Raw genomic sequence first — 22,915 nt, 5'->3', positions numbered from 1 at the left:
ACTTAGGCCTTTCCACGCTACCTATAAAATACAGATTATCTGATTTGAACTGGATTATATGGCAGTGTAGACTCAAGGCCCTTCCACACAGCTATATAACCCAGAATGCCAAAGCACATAATCCACAGTATCTGCTTTGAACTGGGCTATCTTGAGTCCACACTGCCATATAATTCAGTTCAATGTGAATTTTATACAGTTGTGTAGAAGGGGCCTCATATAATCCAGTTCAAAGCAAATAATATAAGATTATAAATGTAATATATAAAAATTACTGTGACATAATAAAACAGAACAAAGTAATATCTAAAATCAGGACACTAAATAAAGAACAAAACTCTGAAAACAGGGAAATTCCAGAAAGGAAACAACCAGGGCCAGCTAACACCACCTAAGAAAGGATTCCCCCAGGGAGGAAGCTGAGGAGGGAGAAAAGTAGTGTGTATTATCAGAGTCATTATTACTACTATTATTAATAATAATATTGTTATTATTGTATTGCTGTGAACCATGAAAATGAACACAATCTGGTTCCAAGTATTTAAAAACTCTAAAAGCAGAACAGTAAATAAAGAACAACACTCTGAAAACAGGGGAATTCCAGACATGAAACAATCAGGGCCAGCTAACACCTCCCAATAAAAGATTCCCACTGGGAGGAAGCAGCCAGACTTTGAAGCTGAAAGGCCATTACATGCTAATAATTCTGGCTAATTGTAGCATTCATACTTGCCTCCAACAGACAAAAAAAAAGGAACAACCAGAAATATTCACAAGTTTAAGGAAATAACATATACTAACTACCACCAATTTCTCTATACAGTAGAGTCTCACTAATCCAAGCCTCGCTTATCCAAGCCTCTGGATAATCCAAGCCATTTTTATAGTCAATGTTTTCAATATATTGTGATATTTTGGTGCTAAATTCGTAAATATAGTAATTACAACATAACATTACTGCATATTGAATTACTTTTTCTGTCAAATTTGTTGTATAACATGATGTTTTGGTGCTTAGTTTGTAAAATGGTAACCTAATTTGATGTTTAATAGGCTTTTCCTTAATCCCTCCTTATTATCAAAGATATTCGCTTATCCAAGCTTCTGCCGGCCCGTTTAGCTTGGATAAGTGAGGCTCTACTGTACTTTATTTCCTATACTACCACACTTCCCCACAGCAACGTGTGGCCGGGCACAGCTAGAGTAATTATGTTTAATCTTTGTTACAAAAAGCAACTTATTGCTAATAACCATGTAGCATTATTTTCCTCCCTATCATATGTCCATTTCTATCTATAACAAATCATGAGATTGTATTTATGGGATGAAGGTGAGGGGGGCTTAAAGTGGAAGTTTTATGCTATCCTTGCTATGATAGTTGTGCTGGAACTGCACAAGTTCCGGATCCTTTTATTTGGCTTCCTCACCCATCGTTTTAGAGTAGTTACATTTATGTTAGTTTATGAAGGTGGAGTTCAGGAAAACTCTTCCTGGTTTGTGTCAGCCATTTTGTTTGCCCCTTTGCCTGAGGAAAAGGGAACCATTTTGAGTCAGTAAGTTGGCCACATCCCCTTGTCTGAGGTAAAGGAGCCATTTTAGATCATAAACCACCAGGGAATGCTGGAGGCAGAACGTGGCTTGAGTTGGTCCCAAAGATTCAGGCTTAGACAAGCCATTTCAAGCCAATATTACTACTACTTCCAGTTTTGTTTAAACCAGTACTACCTTCACTAACCAACTGTTAAACAACAACTGGTTAACGCCTTGGGCATTAGGTGCCTCAGAGGCCCCTATACCAGAAACTGAGAGTAAGGAAAACTCATATATTTTCTTCAGGAAAATTGTCATCTTTTCTCCTCAGGAAAATTGTCGTCTATTCTTCTCAGAAATATCAACATCTGGCAGCTTCAGAATCAATAAGTTACCTTTCAAGTTTTAAATATGAACTTTGTTGTAGGGAAAACAAGTTACGTAGTGCCTGGGTGGAGTTAGACCCAAGACCAGTTAATAAATTGTTACAATTTCCTCAAAAACAGCAGCGTGGACATTAATTCTGTGGGGTTCCTTGTTCAAAAAGAAGGCATCCAGCATCCCTCAAGCTGACATAAAGTTAAGACACATTAATGCCAAAGAGACCTTAAAAGCATCTTGGGTGTAACAGCACAATAGCCCTATACACCAGCAATACACCATTGGGGTTAATGGGTGGGGCTGGAAAAACCTTGGCAAAGAAACACCATTTTTGAAACTGTTTTTTAAGAATGTTACCTTGAGAAGGAGAGCTAGAGTGAAAAAGAATGAGACATAAACCATAAATATTTAGTCAAAAATAAACACTGAATGAGGTTGAAATTCTGACTAGTTTTCATCTCCTTGGTATAAAAGGACTCTGGTGAGATAGCTTTATTATCCCAGGCGGACAGATAAGTGTACTTAAATTATTACTTAAAAAGGAAGGCACATATCTCATTACCATAGCTGCTACTAAATCCGTCTGAGAAAGTATATGGGACTGGATGGGGGGAGGTCACACCATCTCTTGTGATGCCTTACTGACATTTTCTAATGCTATCCACGGTCTTTGTTTTGTTGCAGTGGGGAAAAAAACCTGCTAAAATGCACAAAAGGACTGAAGATTAACGTCTTTCTCTCCAGCTTCTTACATCTTTTTATGATGATTCAGAGTCACCGCTTAGTGGAACAGGAGGGCAACACAATGGCTTTGGGTAAGCCAGAAAGGGAAGTTGATTTTTTAAAAAAAGGGTCCCCCCCAAATTTGCTGCTCTTTCACCCTCATTTCTTCTTTGTGTAACAAAAGTGCCATCTGCTCCTCCTAACTTTAACATGCACATGCTAGATTTATATTCAGTAACAGATAATAGAAGGAAAAATATTATTATATGGTCTTCTGCATACAGCAGCATCAGGAAACTCTCTGGTCGCAGAATATAAAGTATGTACTAAAAGGATTGGGATCAGCTGTGTCTGTGGTACAGAAGAATAGTGTATGGAGAATGGGCCTACATTTATGCTGTGGTTAGTACTGAAGTATTATTATTATTATTAATAATAATAATAATAATAATAATAACAACAACTTCATTTCTATCCTGCTCTTCTCACCCCGCAAGGGACTCAGAGTGGCGTATAACATACATTTAGGCAAAAATTCAATGCCTCATTATACAAAGCAAATAAAACATAACATAAAATCAATAGAAACAATCAACATTTAAATTCAATTTAAAACCATTAACATTAAGATATTAAAACATGAAAACAGCATCTAGATACACCTCCCATCATGATCTTAAGGTCTTCTTTGGCTGTCTAGGATGGTGCTGGGTGACTGGGCCCCCACCAGCACCCTCCTTTTATGCCCTAGTCTCAGGAGACAATAGGTGTTTCTGCTGGGCCTTGCTTCAGCCAAGCAGTCAGGGCCAGAGTCTGCAAGGAGCCAGTCACCAGGAGCTGAGGTCAAAGGCAGCCTGCAGCAGACAAACACTACCCTTTCCTCCAAGCTCCCAGTCGATGTTCCATGTTTGTCTAGGATGGTGCTGGGTGACTGTGGGCCCCCACCAGCACCCTCCTTTTATGCCCTAGTCTCAGGAGACAATAGGTGTTTCTGCTGGGCCTTGCTTCAGCCAAGCAGTCAGGGCCAGAGTCTGCAAGGAGCCAGTCACCAGGAGCTGAGGTTAAAGGCAGCCTGCAGCAGACAAACACTACCCTTTCCTCCAAGCTCCCAGTCGTTGATGTTCCATGGCTGTCTAGGATGGTGCTGGGTCAAGTGTTGAAAGATTTAGAATCATGCCAGAGATTGTGGCATTATTTGTTACAATAAAAGCGGATTGTAATATGCTTCTAATAGATTGGATCTCAACATCAAGTTGCATAACTTTAATCCCCTGAGCTTTTTGATGGTGAAAGATACTCATATAGTCATAAATCTACAATAATATCTGCTTCACTATTTTTTTTTCAAATCCTCATTATTTTCTGAGAAATAGTACACAGAGCAGAGCCACAGATTAAATCTGAATACAGTAACATTACAGAGTTCAGTAAGTTACTTTTGGATTAAAGATCCCTGAGTCCTCTGTTTATCATGTCAATTTTGGGAGCGAATGGTCCCAAAAGCAATATTTCTAAATTCTGATTTATTCCTGGCTTTTAAACAGCATATATATGGCAACTTACATAAAATCATAATAGTCCGTTGTTGTTGCATGCCTTCAAGTCATTTATGACTTATCGTGACCCTAAGGTGACCTTATCACAGTGTTTTCTTGGCAATATTTGTTCAGCGAGGGGTTGATCGCACCTTCTACGAAGACTAAATGAGTGTGACTTGCCAAAGGTCAACTAATGGGTTTAGTGGGCAATTTGAACCCTAGTGTCAGAGCTGTAGTCCTATGCTCAAACCACTGCACTATGCTCACAAATATATTAATTACAAGGAACCTACTTCAAAATACTAACAGATGTATAGTAAATCCTTTTTGAAAGTTAAAATAAAATGATAATCTCATTCCAAAACAAGACAGTAAGTGGTACAGAATCAGAAATTGTTTTTTCACAATGGATGGCATCAGCATCTGACATGGAGAGGATATGCCTGCACAGAGTGTAAATAAACATTATGTTTTCATAGCTAACAACATTTCACAGATGAATACCAGGATACATATGGTGATGACAGCAAATATTATTTTAAAAAGTTAGAAATCAAGAAGGTTAAAGAAGTTGCTGCCATTTGCTTTTACCTAAACCAGCCTGAATGAGCAAGATGTCTCTGCTCTCCAATCCATTCTGCAGAATTAATTGAATGCAAACTGTTTTTACATTTTAAATCCAGAGCCCTTCTACACAGGCCCAAATCCTAAGGGGAACTGGGATTTTATATCTCGGTTCCTCTTGGAATTGAGGACACATAGCTGCCCAAAACCCTGTGCTTTAGAAAGGGGGGAGGTGACTACATGCTTTCCTGGGTCAGGTAATCTAGCAAGTCCCCCATTTGCCCCCTAAACTTGCTGGAGAAACTTGCTCAAAGAAATCTTCTGATGTATCATAATGAGGTTTGGACACGAGGAGGGGAAATCCCTCTCTCCCAACTTCCCAACTTCCCAATGTGTCATTTTCATGCACCAGGAGCTTTCACTGGAGGAGCCTGAGCATACAGCCAGCCCCCCCCCCCCCCCGGTAAGTTTTGGGGGCAAATATGGGGCTGTGAGGGGAGAGTGGGGGTGTAATCCCGCTCTTTTGGGCTCTTGCAGCCCGAAGAACCAGGATCACAGTGGGGGTTGATCCCTAGGATCGTGGAAGTGGTCCTGGGAATCAATCCCCACAGGGCCCACATCTGGAAAGAATAGGACCTTACATTAAGGTCCGGATCATTTCAGGTATTTAATTAATCCAGAATAAACTGGGAAATCCTAGTTTACTCTGGATTAATTCATGTTTACCTGAAGCATCATTTGAACATCTCAGGCAAATCCAAGTCAGGTCCTGCATTTAGAGCCTATCTGGAAGAGCCCTTAGATGCTATCCTGCATATATTTATGTAGAAATATCTTGCATAAATTCGTTCAAAATTAGTTATGTATATATGGCATTGTACATGTTTAAACAAACTTTTCATTCAAAACTAACAATATGTATAAGTGAAATTAAAAGCCCAAATCAGCGAACCTAAGGGGAATCTATCATGAAGTTTTCTAGGGTTGAGCGCAGGGAAAATAATCCAGTGGGTTTCCAAGGTTGAAGGGGAAATCAAACTCTGCTCTAACCACTTCATCACATTGGCTCAAAATATTTATACCTCACTCTTTATAAAATATCTTAGGGTAGCTTACAAAAAGCATTAAAACAAATGACAGCAGACTCTCAGTTAACTCAGTCATCCAGAACTCTCAAGCAACTGGCAACAACCCGAAGGAATAATATTTTAAATATAAATTAAAATAAAATTAATTTTATAATATGATAAAACCACTTTTAAAAATACAGTACAATTGTTTTACATTAAGCTTGTCTTTATTTTATTTATTTGCTTTTAATTATTGTATTAATATCAAGTCAATACAGAGTTTATGTTGTGGTATTACGGGGTATAGTATTTGTTGTGACTGCACCTTCGGGGACTGTGGATGATGGTGGTGGGATCAGGAGAGGAAGGAAAAACCCTCGAGAGGAGGGCTCGTTGGAGGATTTGTACAGAAAGAGAATTAGGAACCTCAATGGGGAGCCTTCTGAGGAAGATTCAGATGGGGAGTTTGTGGAAGAAATGGATGCTGGTGAACAGGTGGTGGCTGAGGAAGTGGGCACTGACTGGGCACGGGCACCGGAGATGCCTGGGGAATTGGGGCCCATGGATACTGCTGAACCTTGGGTATCTTCAGAAGCAGATCCCACTTGGTCTGCTTGGAGGAGGGAGGATGGATCCTCAGGTGTGCATGGTGTTGGAATTCTGATGAATTAGGCACGCCCGACCCACGAGCTTTAGCTGTGTGGAGTTCTGACTCTGATTAAGGATTTGGGACACCTGCTCTTTGGGTGTTGGTGTTTGGACACCCAGGGAGAATTGGGATAAATTGGGAGTGTTTGGTCACTTCACGTTGCGTGTGGCAAGGTGTTGCTGGGCGCCATTGGGATTCCTGTACGTGTTTAAGAAGACTGGACTGGGACTTTGCTTCAGATCTGCTGTTGCCTCTGTTGCCTTGGCTCTTTGTGCCATTTCGTGGACTTAGAATTGATGACTACAACCTCTGGACCCTGGACTGAAATTCGACCCTGTTTCTGCCTTCGCTCTCTGATTAGTCTACCCACGGCTCTTGACTTCTGGCTTGCCTCCGGACCCTGCTGCTGTCCTGACCCTGGATCAATCTGACAACGTCTCTTCGCCTTGTCCCCTGAGCTTCTGGCATTACCTGCACTCCTGAAGCAGTTTGCTGCTGTTCCTGTTATTTCGACTCCGGACTGGTTTGACAACATCTTCTTGCACTGCCCCTTTAAATCCCCAAAACCTGTTGCTTGCAACAGTAAGGGTTTGGAACCATTCTTTCCCTTTTGCACCGGCTCCAAGTTTGTTTGCAAGCTCTTTTGCCTGGTTTTTGTTTCTGTTTAGAGCTTTGTGTTAAAACTACTAGCTTGTGACTCTTGGGAGTTTTTTGGGGAGTTTTGTTTTGGCTGCTTTTCCAAGCCAACTTAGTTTGTTTAGAGCTGAATTGAATCACCTTTTGTTTTATCTGGATTATTTGTTTGGATAAATCTGGTTTGGTTGCTAATGCATACTTTTGATATATTTTTGTTTGGACTGTTTTAAAACACTGAAAGTTAAGTGTTTAAAGCCATCTTTTGTGTTTGTGTCTACTTTTTGGGCTATCTCTTGAATAAACTCTGTTTTGCTCTCAAATTGGCGTCTGACTCTTGACAGTATTAGTTAATTCTATTTTTAACAGTAACTCTCGGGCAAGATTTATCTGGCATCTACCAATTCCCATACATGCTTAACTGAGAGTCTATTGTAGAAAGTTTAGAAGAATAGAATAATTAACTTGTTTTGCTGTTTAACTTGTTAACAACAGATACAAAAGTTTTTAAAGATTCTAAAGTTAAATACATGCGTATTGTTGATTTAATGAAGCACAAAATTCCATATAGAATCTTCTAGAAACATGAAGGTTGCTGCCAGAATGCTTGTGTTTTCTTTCATATGAATCCACTTTTTCTTGTGATTTCTATTTCGGTGGCCAAACTCACAATCAATGCTGCTTTATCATGCTGGGTGCAGCTGGCTAGGCAGGTTGACCTGCTCTCGTCGTTGTTGTTTCTGGTTTGAAGTTCATCTATGCTCGCTGACTGATTTTAGGGGCAGCGTTTAGCTTGCTTGTTGAAGGCGTACACACTTAGCAACAGTACCGTTAGTTAAAGCAGAACCACATTACTTCCTAGCACAAGGTTTACTGCACTGTTTCTAGCAGATTTGTTCCTGCAATCTGCCCCTAAAAGTCATGTGCTTCTTCACCATCCTGAACTAACTGAATGCACAATGCTTTCAAAAATATTTGCTAGCTATAGAAAGGAAAGATGATAGGCAGAAGAAAACCAGTATTCAAAAAATCAGCTGACAATCCAAGAATGCAGAGGACTAACCATGCCAGTTCCAGATTGCTATCAGGGGCTGCATGAATTAAAAAAAGAAGTAACATTTCCATATTCTAAATCAGACAATCTGATCTCTGACATTGGAAGCACTAGAATGATTTTCTTCCATTTTTCTTCTGATCTTCTATGAGAACAAGTTGCAGGATATGAAGTCCTGTTTGTTAATACAAAACATGAGGAAAGCAATGGCGAAATGCACCAAAGGCTTGAAATTGGTGCAGACTATTAGGGTTGTATACACATAATATACTGGGAAAAACTGAAAACTCATGCCAATCACATACAAGAAATTCTCCCATAGGTCTCCAAAATTTTTGTTTCTATAACAGCTCTGTTGAGAGTTAGAGGCCCAATCTACACTGCCACATATGGTACAGTAGAGTCTCGGTTATCTCAGATAAAGGAGCGGGCCCAATCTCGGATAACCAAACTCCCTGGATAACAGGGAGGCCTGGTTTAGAGAAGCCCTAGTGCATGCTAGCTGCCTAGCAACAAGCACCGGGGCCTCTCCAAGTGGCCTCCGGGCGCTGGGCAAGGGAAGAGGCACTCTTTCCTCCACCCAGCATCCCATTTAGGGAGGCCCTGGGGCCTGGCCTGGCAAAGGAGAGAGTGAACAAGGTAGGGCCTTTGCCGCCCTCCTTTACTCGCCCGGCCTCTGTCCCTCGCTCACTCACCCAGATGGGTTCCGGCAGCACCGGGACCCAGCAGGGTGAATGAGTGAGAGAGAGAGTGAGGGGGGAAGGAGGACATTTGCCTCGGATAATATGGATGCTCGGGTTAGCGGGGCTCTACTGTAATTCAAACTTAATTACATGGCAGTATAGATGGGGACTGAGAGAAAGTGACTAATCCAGCATCTTTACATGTGCTTCATGGCTATATGTTTATTTGAATCCACCTCCTGGTCCTAGATCCAATGTCTATCAATAATATCAGACCAGTTATCTAACTGAACACCACCACAGGGCAATAGTACTTTCATTTGTCAGAAGAAGAAGCTGTTTTAAGGGTGCAGACCTACATGTCTGTTAGATATGAGAAACTACCGTATTAAAAAAAAAACACACACCAGGCATACCTGGAAAGCCACTTGGGCAGTAACAGTATGTTGTGACTGCGCCTTCGGGGACTGTGGATGATGGTGGTGGGATCAGGAGAGGAAGGAAAAACCCTCGCGAGGAGGGCTCGTTGGAGGATTTGTACAGAAAGAGAATTAGGGATTTCAATGGGGAGTCTTCTGAGGAAGATTCAGATGGGGAGTTAATGGAAGAAATGGATGCTGGGGAACAGGTGGTGGCTGAAGAAGTGGGCACTGACTGGGCACGGGCACCGGAGATGCCTGGGGAGGAATCGGAGCCCATGGATACTGCTGACACTGGGGAAGCTTGGGTGTCTTCAGAAGCAGACCCCACTTGGGCTGCTTGGAGGAGTGAGAATGGATCCCCAGGTGTGCACGGTGTTGGGCGTGGGCAGGTTGATTGGGATTCTGATGATTAGGCACGCCCGACCCACGAGCTTTAGCTGTGTGGAGTTCTGATTCGGATTAAGGATTTGGGACACCTGCTCTTTGGGCGTTGGTGTTTGGACACCCAGGGAAAATTGGGATAAATTGGGAATGTTTAGTCACTTCACTTTGCGTGTGGCAAGGTGTTGCTGGGCGCCATTGGGACTCCTATATATGTTAAAGAAGACTGGACTGGGACTTTGCTTCAGATGTAAGTTAATCTGGGTTGTTCTGCAACGGAGGGCTGGAAGTGTGTGGGTTTTCCTGGACTGCACTGTTATTGCTGTTTTGCATTAGCTGCTGTTGACTCCGTCGCCTTTGCTCTTTGTGCCATTCCGTTTCGTGGACCTTGAATTGATGACTACAACCCCTGGACCTTGGACTGGAATTCGACTCTTCTTCTGCCTTCGCTCTTTGATTTGTGTCTACCCACGGCTCTTGACTCCTGGCTTGCCTCCCGACCTTGCTGTTGTCTCCTTTCCTGGCCCTGGACCGACCTGACAACGTCATTTTGCTTTATTCCTTGAGCTCCTGGCATTGTCTGCACTCTTGAAGTGGATTATCGCTGCCCCTGCTGTTTTGACTCCGGACCGGTTTGACGACATCTCCTTGTACTGTCCCTTTAAATCCCAAAGCCTGGTGCTGGCCGCAGTAATGGCTTGGAGCCGCTTTCTCTCCTTTTGCACCGGTTTCCAAGTTTGTTTACAAGCTACTCTCACTGGGGAGCTCCTTTGTCCAGTGTGAGTTTCTGTTTAAGGCTTTAAGTTTGAACTGCTAAGTTTGGGACTTTGGGGAGTTTTTTGGGGGTTTCCAAATCTTTGCTTTGTTTTGGCTGCTTATTCCAAGCCAACTCAGAACGTTTTGAGCTGAATTGAAGCACCTTTAATTTAATCTGGATTATTTGCTTGAATAATCCGGTTTATTTGTTAAAGCATACTTTTTGATATATTTTTGTTTGGACTGCCTTAAAACACTGAAGGTTAAGTGTTTTAAGCCATCTTTTATGTTTGTGACTAGTTTTTGGGCTATTTCTTGAATAAACTCTGTTTTGCTCTCTAATTGGCGTCTGACTTTTGACACAGTAAGCTTGTCTCTCTCGAACAGGCCACAGCTAATATAAATAAATGTAGAGTAGGTTACACAAGCAATCAGATTATTGACTCTTTCCTTCACACTGTTGGAAGGTTCTACTTGCTGCACTGCTTTGTGGAATACAGCATTAAATGTCTGGAGGAAGAGACAGATGAACATGTAGACTGGTAGGAATACTCAGTTAAAACAGAAACACACACACACACACACATCTTCCTGATCAGTAACCTTCAGTGAGAACCGATACTTTGGATTGATTTTTTTCAGTTCATCCATGAGGAAGTAGAGAAGGTATGCTCTTGCTGCTACTGGACGATAATGCTCACGAGCCTCATTGATCTTGACTTCATTGATGTTTGCTTCCATGACCTGCAACATAGCAGATGTTTAAAGACTGCATTGTTTTGTTTGAAATGGGCACTGAGGGTTCACTTAAATATATATATTGTTCATAGGTTTGTAATTTTAACTATCTTCATTTACTTCAACTAATTTGTTAGCAACTTGTCAGGTCTGTTTGTTGCATGTTTGAATGGTTTTCCTTGAAGGATCTTATTTTGTTCTGCTTGGTTCTGTACATCTATACTGAATGTAGTCTGGAATGGCTAGCTTTCCAATACTTTTTAACCCATCCTGCCAGCTTCATCCCAGTTAAGGGTTACTTTTTAAAATTAATTCTTGTCTAAATTATTGAATAAAATTGAAGATCATGAGAAAATACAGTTGCAAGTCACAAGTTTCACTCATATAATCTGAGTCCCTACTTATATGTTGGAAGTAGCAACCCCCCAAACCTTTCACTATTTATTTGTTTATGTATTTGTTAACCTGTATTTTATGTGTATGTTGATTTGCTGGTTTGACTGACCTCTTTGGTGTGAGAGGGGTTATAGACATGTGACTGTACTGAGCATGTTCAGACTCAGGACTCCATTTTGTATTCAGTATCCATTTGGACTTCAATGGAGAAGTATATGTTTGGTCTTCAATGAAAGCAGGTTGCTTTTTGGACTTCAGTAGAGAAGCATGACTTTTGGACTTCAGTCAGTACAGCTATACTTAAAGACTATGGACAGTTGATTAAGAATGTTACTCTGGGAGCAACCAAAACGGGGAGAAACCAAATCCCATCTATAACTGATCTTTAATAAGAAATATAAAACGTTGTGAGTAAACAAGATATGTTATTTTCAAAGAAGACTTTGTTTTTTTTAAAAAAAAAAATCTCTGAGTACATATTTTAACTAAGAGATTTCAAAGGAGTGTATATCTTTTGAGCAGCTGCAGATTTCAACTTCAAAGAAACAACTATCTTCTGCTAACCAAATATAGTTTTGAAGTCCTTGGCAGTTTAAAGACATGGTTCTTCAGTTTAACAGCTGAGTTACCTGTGTGCCATTTCATTAATGCTTATGAATATCACTTGTTGAAATAGTTGATTTCTAACAAGGTCATGCTTTTCTTGACTAGTGGTTTTCAAAAGGTGGTCTCCACATGTTCATGGAGATTCATATTTGCTAAACGGATGTGACCTAATTTTTAACATTTTCAATAAGGTTATGGTGCAGTTATTTCCAATAGGTTATGGGATTTTCAACCTTAAAATTTATTCTTTGGTTTGTTCACATCCAATCATAGCCTTAGAATGATAAATAAAGGCCTAAATCCAGTTAATTCTACTTTAGATTCACTAAATATGTCTCTTTTACAATAATTTGCCTATTTTTCATTGCTTTTCATAATTTTCCCTTTTGTCATATAATTTAGCATTTGGGCATATCTGACATTGAGAATGATCGATTTGGGGGGCTGATAGGTATACTAGAGCCAAAAGGAGGTGTCCCCATGCAATTTTTAAGGGTTGGGGCTAGGAAGATATGCCAAAATTGGGCTCAACTGTGCCTTCCCTACTTCCTGGTGAGGACTCTTTGGTCCATCTGTTGGTTCACATTGTTGTGGCACTCAGAACCCCATCACTTCTCATCAAGTGGGCTGAGGATCAGACAATAGACAGCTTGTCCAATGATGGATTGGTGCAAAATTCTGTCAAGGCTGTGGTCAAGGTTAAGCCCTTACAAGTACTGTGTTTCAGTCTATTCTTGGTCTTCTCCTGCTAATAAACTGATTTTTTCATTTCTTTACACAGAATTATCTATCTGCACATATTCTATTTTGGAACCTTCTTTTAGAACATTTGTAAACATTCTTTAACATCACATCAACATGGTAAGTCAGTGTCAGAGACGAAATTACTCTCCGGTCTCCCAACACATTACAGTGTAGGTGGTACATCTGCATTATCTAGTCTAGGTTTTATGTTGTGGTACAGCACAACCTCCATATCCATGGAAATAGCAAATCAAATCCTATTGAACATTTTTTTTTTGCTGGAGGTTTCCATGGTTGCCTTGGAGGACCTAGAAATGTATTTTCTATGAATTTGCTAGATCCTCCAAGAGTTGCTATGTAACCTCTGGTGGAAGCATATTATAGAAGTGCCTGAATGACTAAGGGGTCTTGTCATGAAGACTTTTACAACAAAAGTTAAAACATCCTGCTCAGACTGAACAGACTATCCCACTTCTGACACCAAAAATGTTATGAATAACTTTTCAATAACTTTAAAGCATAGGTTCTTTTTATTGCAATTTCAGTCTGAGAGGTATAGCAAAATTTTTACAGAACAACAAAGAACAACATTTAGACATACAAACATACAGATTCTATGCAACTACATTGGATTCACAAACAACCTACAGTTACATTGGCTAAGAAACAAACAAAAGGGGGGGGGGTTACATTTTCATTCATCATTCACACACAACATGCATCCATCTTCATGCACACAAATATTACCATATTCTTTCTCCCTTCTTGGAGAAGCACCTGCTTAGGCCAGACCCAGCTTCCACTGCTGCCTGCCAAGACATATTCCAAAACGCCAAAACTTCAAAAAGACCATGACTTCAAAATGCACTCCTTCCTCTTTCCCTGAGAAAAGGAGGCCACAAACAGTGAACAGAATCCTGCTTTCCCAGAGCAGATCTGCCACTCCCAAGTACACCATCTCCACTGAGCATGGCGGGTGAACAGCGTTGCTGTCTGTCACACCTTCTGGATTGTCATAAGGTCACTTATATAGCAATGTTTTGCTGATGATGTTGTCCCAAAGTTGTAAATGAGTGATAGACGTCTTCCATCCTGGAATATCCTCAGTTTCCTGGACCAGATGTTGATTCCTCTTGATTGGTGTTAGCAAACAAGCAGCTCTGCCCCAGAAGTTCATCAAGTTAGCAAATGTTTACAGATGCTAACAGATGTAAACATTTCTCTTATCAGTCGCAGTTCATATCACAGTTTGCTGGGCAGATCAACTATTTCAGGTCTCATTAGCAGGTTTTAATTACAATTCCTGAGCAGGTAGTTAATGGTTTGCAGGCTTTACAGACTGGTGTCTTCAAATTTCTAGCTCTCTTTCACTCTTCCATTCATACCATATCATATATGCATATTTTGGTCACAGTCTCATACTGAACTTTATTTTACTCTGCTTGTATTATCACTCTATCCTCTTCTTTAGATCAATAATTTAACTTCGCCCGATATATTACAAATTCAAGGTTATATACAACATATAAAAGTAAGATTAAGGCTGGATCTACATTGCCCTGTATTCCAGGTTCTGGACCCAGATTATCTGAGTATCCCAGATTATCTGGCAGTGTAGACTCATATAATCCAGTGCAAATCCAGTTCTATATCTGGGATATAGAGTAGTGTAGATCCAGCCTAACATTCTCAAAGAACATTGAATCTATTAGAACCCACAAAAATACCATATGCAGGTCATTCTATTTCTAGATATAACACACTACTACTTTTAACGCCAAATTTATTGTTGATATCACATGATATTGTAAAGCTAATGTAAGAGAAATCATTCAAAGTGGGTATCAACTTTTTAAAAAAGACAATCACTTCTAGGCCATGTCTTCTTACTCATATGCATTCTGACTGCACATGTATCCATTGATGTGTAGCAGAATGGCAGAAATTAATTTCAATTCATGATATTAGAAATACATGTTTATGGCATTCCTGCTCATTCACAGTTCCTCATTTGGGAGCATTTGCATTGCCCTGCTTGGCATATTATTGCTGTTAGTACTGACAGTTCAATTGAGAATGGGATACTTAAGCCTGGCAATTTGTCCACATTTCATGGTGATCATTTCCCCCCACCCCTTTTCACCGCTAGTGTTTAAAACATTAGGTTTGTATTCTAGGAACGGTGTATGTGTAATTTTTGTGTATACATGGTCTTATGTTAATTACAATTTGACAAAAAATCACCGTTTACAAATAATATTTCAAAAAACATATTAACTAATATATTTAATTTTAAATTGCATTGTGGATAGATTTTGAAAAGTCAAATACACATCTATGTTCTCAATTCTTTTTCTTTAAAAGGTTTTATTTTGATGCATTAACAGATTTTCTTCTGATCAAGAAATAATTTCATTTGTATACTGTGTAGTGTGCACTGAAATTCTCCTCCAGAGCTATCCTACGCATATGATAAAAAGCACCATGACAGAATTTTTCATTAGACTCCAGTAAATACTAAGAATTACATAAACCAATCTGCTAAGAAATAATTAGTGTAATGTCTAAGAAAAACTGCTTTATTTTACTGTAAAAAATCCCTTTTTTGCTATATGATCACTGCTGCTGCAAGCTACAATTTCTTCATATTTATAATTTTACCTTAATTTCTATTTCTGCTGCCATGTGTTTTGTTGTTTCCAGCCTCTCAACCAGAAGGGTATCCCCAAGGAAATTACTCTTAGCCGCTGAAAGGCGTGTCAGTAATTCATCTTCAAGCATTTTCAGCTCAATTTTAAAATAATTTTGCTGCTTTGTAAGTTCAGACTGAAATGAAAATGGCAAGGTTGCAAACGTATAATTCAAGTACCATTAATATAGGAAGTATGCATCACTGAACTTCAAAACTTGCTGATCTCCCAAGCCTTTATTACAGCTCTTATTTTTAGGGTTTTGCAATTAAGTAATGGATTAATACAAAAAAGGAGTAAATGTATAATGTGACATTTATTCTGAATATTATTAAGCAGACCAAAAATAAGACAAAATTAGCAAAATATCAGGTATAGAATTTGCCTGTTCAGTGTAATTACTTCTGTGACTACTGTGTGTTTTCAATCTAAGCAAATTCAGGCTGAATGGAAAAATAAAATTTTCCAAAAATCTACATTGTTTTGGGGAGGGGCAGGGAAGCAATGTTTCAGAGTAATTGAAGCAAATATGTGATGCAGTCAATAGAATTGTTTGGTTTCTTTTAAAAGAAGGGAATAAAATAAAATATTTTGGTACTAGCTGTGCCCAGCCATGTGTTGCTGTGGCTATAGGAATGTTTTGTTGGGCAGAGAATTGGCCATCTGGAAGGACGTTGCCCGGGGGACGTTGCTCGGATATTTTGATGTTTTTTACCATCCTTGTGAGAGGCTTTTCTCATATCCTCGAATGGAGGTGGAGGTGATAGCAGGAGCTTATCTGCGGTCTTCTCGGGTTGGATTTGTGGGAAGAGGAAGCTAATCTTCAAGTCATAAGGGACTTGATAAGGGACCCATTACGCCACCGGGGGGTTCCATAGGGCCAGCTTACATCACCCAACAAAGGATTTCCCAGGCAGGATGCAGCCAGGGTTTGAAGCTACAAGGCTATTCAATGGTAATCAAAGTGACAAATTATATCATTGAAGACAAAAGTGGTTTCCTCCACCCTGGACATTATTGCACATATGTATAAACCCCTACTTGCCTAGTTTCCAACAGATCTTATAACCTCTGGATACCTGACATAGATGTGGGCGAAATGTGAGGAGAGAATCATAGGGCCAGGTTACATGTCCCCACAAAGGATTTCCTGAGGGTGGGAAGGAAGGTCGAAGTTTGAAAGGGAGGGAGGGAGGGAAAGAAGGAAGAAAGTAAAGGAAGGGAATGAATAAAAGAAGAAAGGGAAGGAAGGAAAGAAGGAAAGTTCTGAAAGAGTCAAAGAGAGAAGGTGAAGGAAGGGAGAGAAAGAAAGAAGGGAGGAGAGTGGAGGGAGGTACGGGCTGGTGGGCGGGTGGAGGGCGCCTCTCAGGCTCCGTGTCCCTGCTGCTGGGGGTTCGGGCAGCGTGGGAAGGAGGGCCAGCTGGCCAGGGGTGCCTCCCCTCCCCCTCCCTTCCTTTTTGCCTTCTTTTCAGAGTCGTGAGGATGGGGTCTCCTCTGTGGCGGAGGAAGTGGCGGCCGGCCTGGGCTGCCTCCACTCCCCTCCCCTCCCCTCCCCTCCCCTTGTTCCTTCCTTTCCAAGCCGCTGGGAAGATGGTGGCGGTGCTGGCGGCGGGCGAAGCTGAGCCTGCAGGCAATGGCTATGTGTGTGCGCACACGGGAAGGGTTGAAAGGATTGTGTGTTGGTGCACGGGCACATGGCCTGTTGTGGTTTTTGGCCCTTTTTGGCATTCTGATTGTGGTTTTTGTTTGTGTTGTCTTGGCCTTGAGGCAGAGATTTTGGGGGTTTTTTTTGCCAGTTTTCGAGGTTGGGGTGTGTGTCGTTATGCTGTTTAGTGCGTCGCCACGATGTCAGAACTCATTTATATATATACATATGGCCGCTGCTGCCAGTGGGGTCCACTGCCTTTGTTCGGCCCTCGTAAGGGCCTCGCGACCCCCCTTCCCGCGCTTCCCTTGGGCCCTTTTCTTTTCCACGCCCAGCCATCGCTTCCTACCAATTCAGCCCTCGGCCCTCTCCTTCCCAGCTCTGCTTTCTACCCCAAGTGGGCACCCTTACCTGCTGTCTTCTGGCCTTCCCATCTTTGCGGGTGTATGCAGCGGCTTTGGGGCATTTTCGGCAGGCCTCGGCCCTCTGGTCCTGCTGATGAGGCTGCAGTGGCTCTCCTCGGGGCCTCAGGTACTGCTCTCGAGCGGAACTTCTTCCTTGCGGCCTTTTGGCCTGGCGGCTTTGCGTTGCGGTCTTCCCGGCCCGCCCGGAAGGCCTCAGGCCTCCAACGCAGCTGGGGAGGTCATGGCCACTCCCTGCGGAGCTTCTGGTCCTGCCCTCTGCTTTCCTTTTCCGCATTTCAGGCCTCACCTTCGGCCTTCTGGCCTCCTCTGCGGCCGCGGCTTCACCTTGCGGCCTTCCTGGCCCGCCTGGCAGGCCTCGGGCCTCCGGCGCGGCTGGGGAGGCCGTGGCCATTCCCTTCAGGGCTTCTGGTACCGCCCCCAGCTTTCATTACCGGCCTTTCAGGCCTCACCTTCGGCCGTAGTCCTCCGCGGCCTTGCGGTCTCCCTCACAGTCTTCCCAGGCCCTTTCAGTAGGCCTTGGCCCTGCTGCGAGTGCCCCTCCCCCCTTAACACAAATAATATAAGTAATAAGCTCCGGCCGCGGCCCTCTCAGAAGCCTTGCGGCTTTCCAGCGGCCTTGCCAGCCTTCCCAGGCCCTTTTTATAGGCCTCGACCCCACTACGAGTGGGCTCCTCCTCCTAAAAAAAAAGCTTCAGCCACGGCTCGCTCAGCGGCCTCACAGCTTTCCAGTGGTCTTGCCCCCCCTTTTTTACTGGGGGCTTTACTGTATCCCAGGTCTGGGATCCCCTGCCTTGGGGATCCTTCATGCAGTTGTGAGCGGGCTCCTGTTTGTCCATGGTTCAGTCCCTCCCATGTCCTTAGCATGTCTCCGGGGATGAAATTACCCATCTATATCACAACAATATAACTATAATATGACCAAAAAAATGGGCAGCATGCTTGGCTTTTTCCATGGTTTCCTTCTTTCTGTTGAAATTGTTTCATGTGCCACCCTTCCGCCAGCTGGTTTCTTCCAGTTGCCTCCCCCCCTGCTCTATTGTCTGCAGCAATGCTCAGCATTCTGCTGTTTTTCTTTCCCTAGTAGCGTAACATGCCTCCTTGTAAGGCATCCAGCAAGAAGGTGGCCCCTGCCAAGTTTGGGGTGGCGGCCCCGGCTCGGCCGACCAGGAGCCATGCACCAGCCGGAAAAACGGGAGCCAAGCCAGCTCCTGCAACTAAACCAGCGCTGAGCGGGTCACTAGCAAGCGAGCCACCAAGCAAGGCGCAGATGTTCTGGACGGAATCTCTCAGAACCTCACCAAGTTGGTCGACAGGATGGGTAAGTTGGAGGCCCGTGTCATCTCAGAGGAAGAATCAGAGGCCGCTTCCCAGCTCGTGGAGGAGCAGCAGCGGGGGAGGTGCAAGAGGGCCAGGGAGAGTCTTCCACTGACCCTGGGTCCAGCAGCGAGGACAGCACTGCCTCAGCAAGTTCACAGTAGCAGCTCAGCACGCAAGAAGAAGCGCAGGTCTTTGAGACGATGCTATCAGTACACCTCCAACAGTGATTCTTCGGATGGTGAGTATGCTCACACGGACCTCGTGGATAGGGATAACTACTGGAGGATGGCAGCTCTTGTGCCGGGCCTTCCAGAGTGGGTGCTTAGGAGCAGGAAAGAGTTGGCCAGTTCTTCAACCTCCCTTGTGGAGCCTGGGGTCTTGAAAAAACCACCAGCCCGGCTCTGCCTGGCGTCGTCTTGGACAACGAAACTCCACCAGGTACGCATCTATCCCCACGCCTTAGGAGTAAGATCCTGAAAGGCTATTATGTAGACGTCTTCACCCTCCTCAAACCTGTAGGGGACGAGGGCTGTGAACCTCCTCTCAAGGGCAGATCCTGTAAGAAGGGTAATGGCAGGCCCGCCGAAAACAGCTTTGTAAATTGGATGGCTGGTTACATGAGGGTGGTAGTGGTAGTGGTAGTGGCAACCTTCCCAGAGCACGCATGGCACCTCATTAACCATCATAACCACATCATCAGGGCCAGAATGCTTGCAAGCAAGGCAGCGGCAATCGCCTATGATGAGGCCTTCCGCAAAAGGGCATCGCAGAGTGCCAGGGCTAGGTGGGACCTCATCAACCATGACATCTGGCTCACCGAGGTCGGGCCTAGCATCAAGAACAAGCACGAAGCAGGCAGATCAGATCGGGGGTGGGGCAAAAAGGAGTCCAGGCGCGCAGTTTGTTGGGAGTTTAACATGGGTAAATATCATCGGGCCCGATGCCGCTATGATCATGTGTGCGAATACTGTTCCGGGAGCCACACCAAGATGACTTGTGGTAAGCAGCTGGGTTCATCGTAGACCTTTCGAGTAGGCCAGGCTGGCGCACAGCCTGGCACTAAGAAAGAAGTCGGTCACTCCAGCGCAGCCCCAGCAGGACAGGGTAAGTGAGCCCTCTTCCTGCACATTCTCTCTTGCCAACACCACTGTTCAGCTTGCACCCATGCTGCTTTGGCTTAAGGCTAATACCGCCAGGGCAGCAGCCACCTTCCTCAAAGATTTCTCTTTTGGTTTCTGCATCCTGGTGGTAGGCCCCCGTAAAGCCTTCACCTCGGGCAATTTAAAGTCGGCAGCTCAGCTGCCAGAGGTGCTTAGCAATAAAATTGCTAAGGAGCTAGCTGCAGGCAGAATTGAAAGGCCCTTTCAGGCCCCTCCACTTGATAATTTCAGAGTATCCCTGCTTGGTGTGGTCCCTAAGAAGGCTCTGGGTGAATTTTGCCTGATCCACCACCTTTCGTACCCGAAAGGGGATCCTGTCAATGATGCAATCCCCGCAGAACTCTGCTCTGTTAAATATGCCTTTTTCGATCACGCAGTCAATTTGGTACAGGCAAATGGTCCACAAGCCCTTATGGCAAAATGCGTCATTCAGTCTGCATTCAGACTCCTTCTGGTGCATCCGGCTGATTTCAATCTTTTGGGTTTCAAATTTAATGACCAGTGGTACTTTGACAAGGCCATGCCCATGGGCTGTGCAGTCAGCTGTGCGGCTTTTCAGCACCTTCCTTGAATGGGTGGCCAGGACGGTGTCCCATTCTAGGTTCATAACTCATTATCTGGATAATTTTCTTTTTGTTGGGAGGCCAGATTCTGATTATTGTGCCCGCTTGCTCAGGACTTTCAAGGCCTTGGCCAAGGTTTTTGGTATCCCTCTGGCACAGGAAAAGACGGAGGGGCCTTTCTCCTCCATTGTTTATCTGGGTATCCAGCTTGATTCTGTCAGGGGAGTGTCCTGCCTGCCAACAGACAAGCTCTCTTCGCTCCGGTCACGGATCAGAGAAGCAGCAGGTAAGCGGAAGGTGATGCTGAAGGAACTACAGACCCTCCTGGGCCACCTTAACTTTCCCTGTAAGATAGTATCCCCAGGTAGACCCTTCTGTGCCCGCGTTGCCCAAGCCACTGCGGGAGTGCGTGCACCCCACTACAGGATCCGGGTGACACTTGGAATGCGTGAGGACCTCAAGGTATGGCTCCATTTCCTTGATAGATATAACAAGGTGTCAATGTGGCATGAGGTACTTCACTTCATTATGCACCAGAGGAGGTCCAAGGTGTTGACTCATGCCATGCGGCTCCAGCTTGCGGGAATTGCTTTCTACTGCAAGATGGCCGGTTTCGAGGATCCCTGCCAAGCATACAGGATCAGGAAACTCCTGAAGGGATGGAACAAGCAGTCACCCAGGCAGCCAGATTCCAGGCGTCCCCTGTCTTTCTACACCTTGGGCCAGGTCATCACGTCTCTCCAGCAGATCTGCTCGTCACGCTATGAGGTCATGTTTACTGGGGCATTCACTACTACTTTCTTTGGGGCTCTCCCTCTGGGGGAGGTGGTAGCTAACTCAAAATCTGACTCCTCAGGCAGGGCCCTGCAGTTTGGGGACATCTCTATACGGGACAACTCCCTGGTCCTTCGAGTTTGCAAGTCTAAGACAGACCAGGGTGGGAAAGGAGTTTCCCTCCAAATCCAGGGTTGGATTCAGGACTTATGTGCCCGGTCCGATCCCTTTCTCGTTTTTTGGATACCCGTGGTTCATCCCCAGGTCCTCTGTTTATTCATAGGAACTCTAACCCCCTGACCAGATATCAGTTCATGACCATCTTCCGCTTATCCCTTAAAAATCTGGGCCTCCCTTGGGAGGAATTCGGTGGACACTCCTTCAGGATTGGGGCTGCCACCACAGCAGCATTAGGAGGTGTGCCAGTTAATATCATTAAGACTTTGGGCCGCTGGAAGTCTGCTGCTTACATGTCATGTGTTAGGCCAAGCCTGCTCATGGAGGCGAAGGGGACTGCCGGCTGTTCTCTTTCTCATCCCTACAGGGCTGTCTCAAAGGGCAAGAAAGGAAATGGCACCGGTACAAGGGCTAACAGAACAAGGAATGGCGCCAGCAGGTCAACATGCGGCTGAAGGGTTACCGGAACATACACACATCTGGATTGGATCGGGATGAAAACACATCCTAGCTTGGACTTTCGGGCTTCTCTTCCATCAACTTGTAATGTCAGCTCCCCCAGGGGAATAATTACTTTCGGACTGGGCCTGTTCTTGGGTCAGGGCTCCGTGCCCCTCCCCTGTTGGGCTATTTCATCCTTTCGTTGGGTCATGGCCTGTAGGGGTTGGTTTATTGATGGCAGGAATGGGGTTGGCAGCAAGGGGAGTGGGTGCCCCATCCCCCTTTTTTGTGGCGTTTGGGCATGGTCCCTGGATCTGGTTGGCCTCCCCCCTTATTGGAGGCGGGGGGAGTGCCCAGTTTGCCAGAGGTGCGGGGTAACGGGGCTGACCGATGTTAGATCCAGGGCCCATGCATGTCGGCCAACCACTTTGTTACTGTTAACAATAAACAAGTGGCCATTTTTTTTACCCAACCACGTGTTTCAGTCTTCCTTGGTTTCATGCTGGGAGGTGTGTCCCCCTACGCACGCAAAAGCAGCACCCGACTTACCGAGCGCGTCCGTTGTGGGGTGGGGGTGCCTCCCCATGAAGATGGCGGCACCAGGGGGCTTCTCCTTCCCAGAAGCCCCCTGCTCGGCGGGAAATTTCCCGCCACTGGGGGACAGGCAGCCTATCAGCAACCTGCCCCCTCCTCTGGCCAGTGGGCTAGGGCCCACTGTTTATTGGCTGGGGTCGCCCTTATAAGGCGACCTCTAACCAGGTCAGGCTCCACGCCTGCTTCTTTTGGTCCTCCCTTTCCACCCTGCATGCGGTATTGTTTTGTTATCTTTCCGTCACAACTTTGGTTGGCGTTTGG

At 44.2% G+C, this 22,915-nt stretch overlaps 1 protein-coding gene across 1 annotated transcript in view; it reads right to left on the bottom strand.

Annotated features, from left to right (window-relative positions):
• The window catches only part of LOC100566766 (dynein axonemal heavy chain 11), a 371,602-nt gene that overhangs the window by 53,132 nt on the left and 295,555 nt on the right, over positions 1-22,915 (bottom strand). Inside the window, 3 exon segments of the mRNA XM_062961877.1 lie at positions 10,970-11,128; positions 17,615-18,030; positions 22,610-22,688. Of these exon segments, the coding sequence (XP_062817947.1) occupies positions 10,970-11,128; positions 17,615-18,030; positions 22,610-22,688 (654 nt within the window).

Source organism: Anolis carolinensis, chromosome 1 (assembly GCF_035594765.1).
Source record: "Anolis carolinensis isolate JA03-04 chromosome 1, rAnoCar3.1.pri, whole genome shotgun sequence".
Taxonomy (NCBI): domain Eukaryota; kingdom Metazoa; phylum Chordata; class Lepidosauria; order Squamata; family Dactyloidae; genus Anolis; species Anolis carolinensis.
Note: the sequence above shows the minus strand (reverse complement) of the source record. Positions and strands in the feature narration are given on the sequence as shown.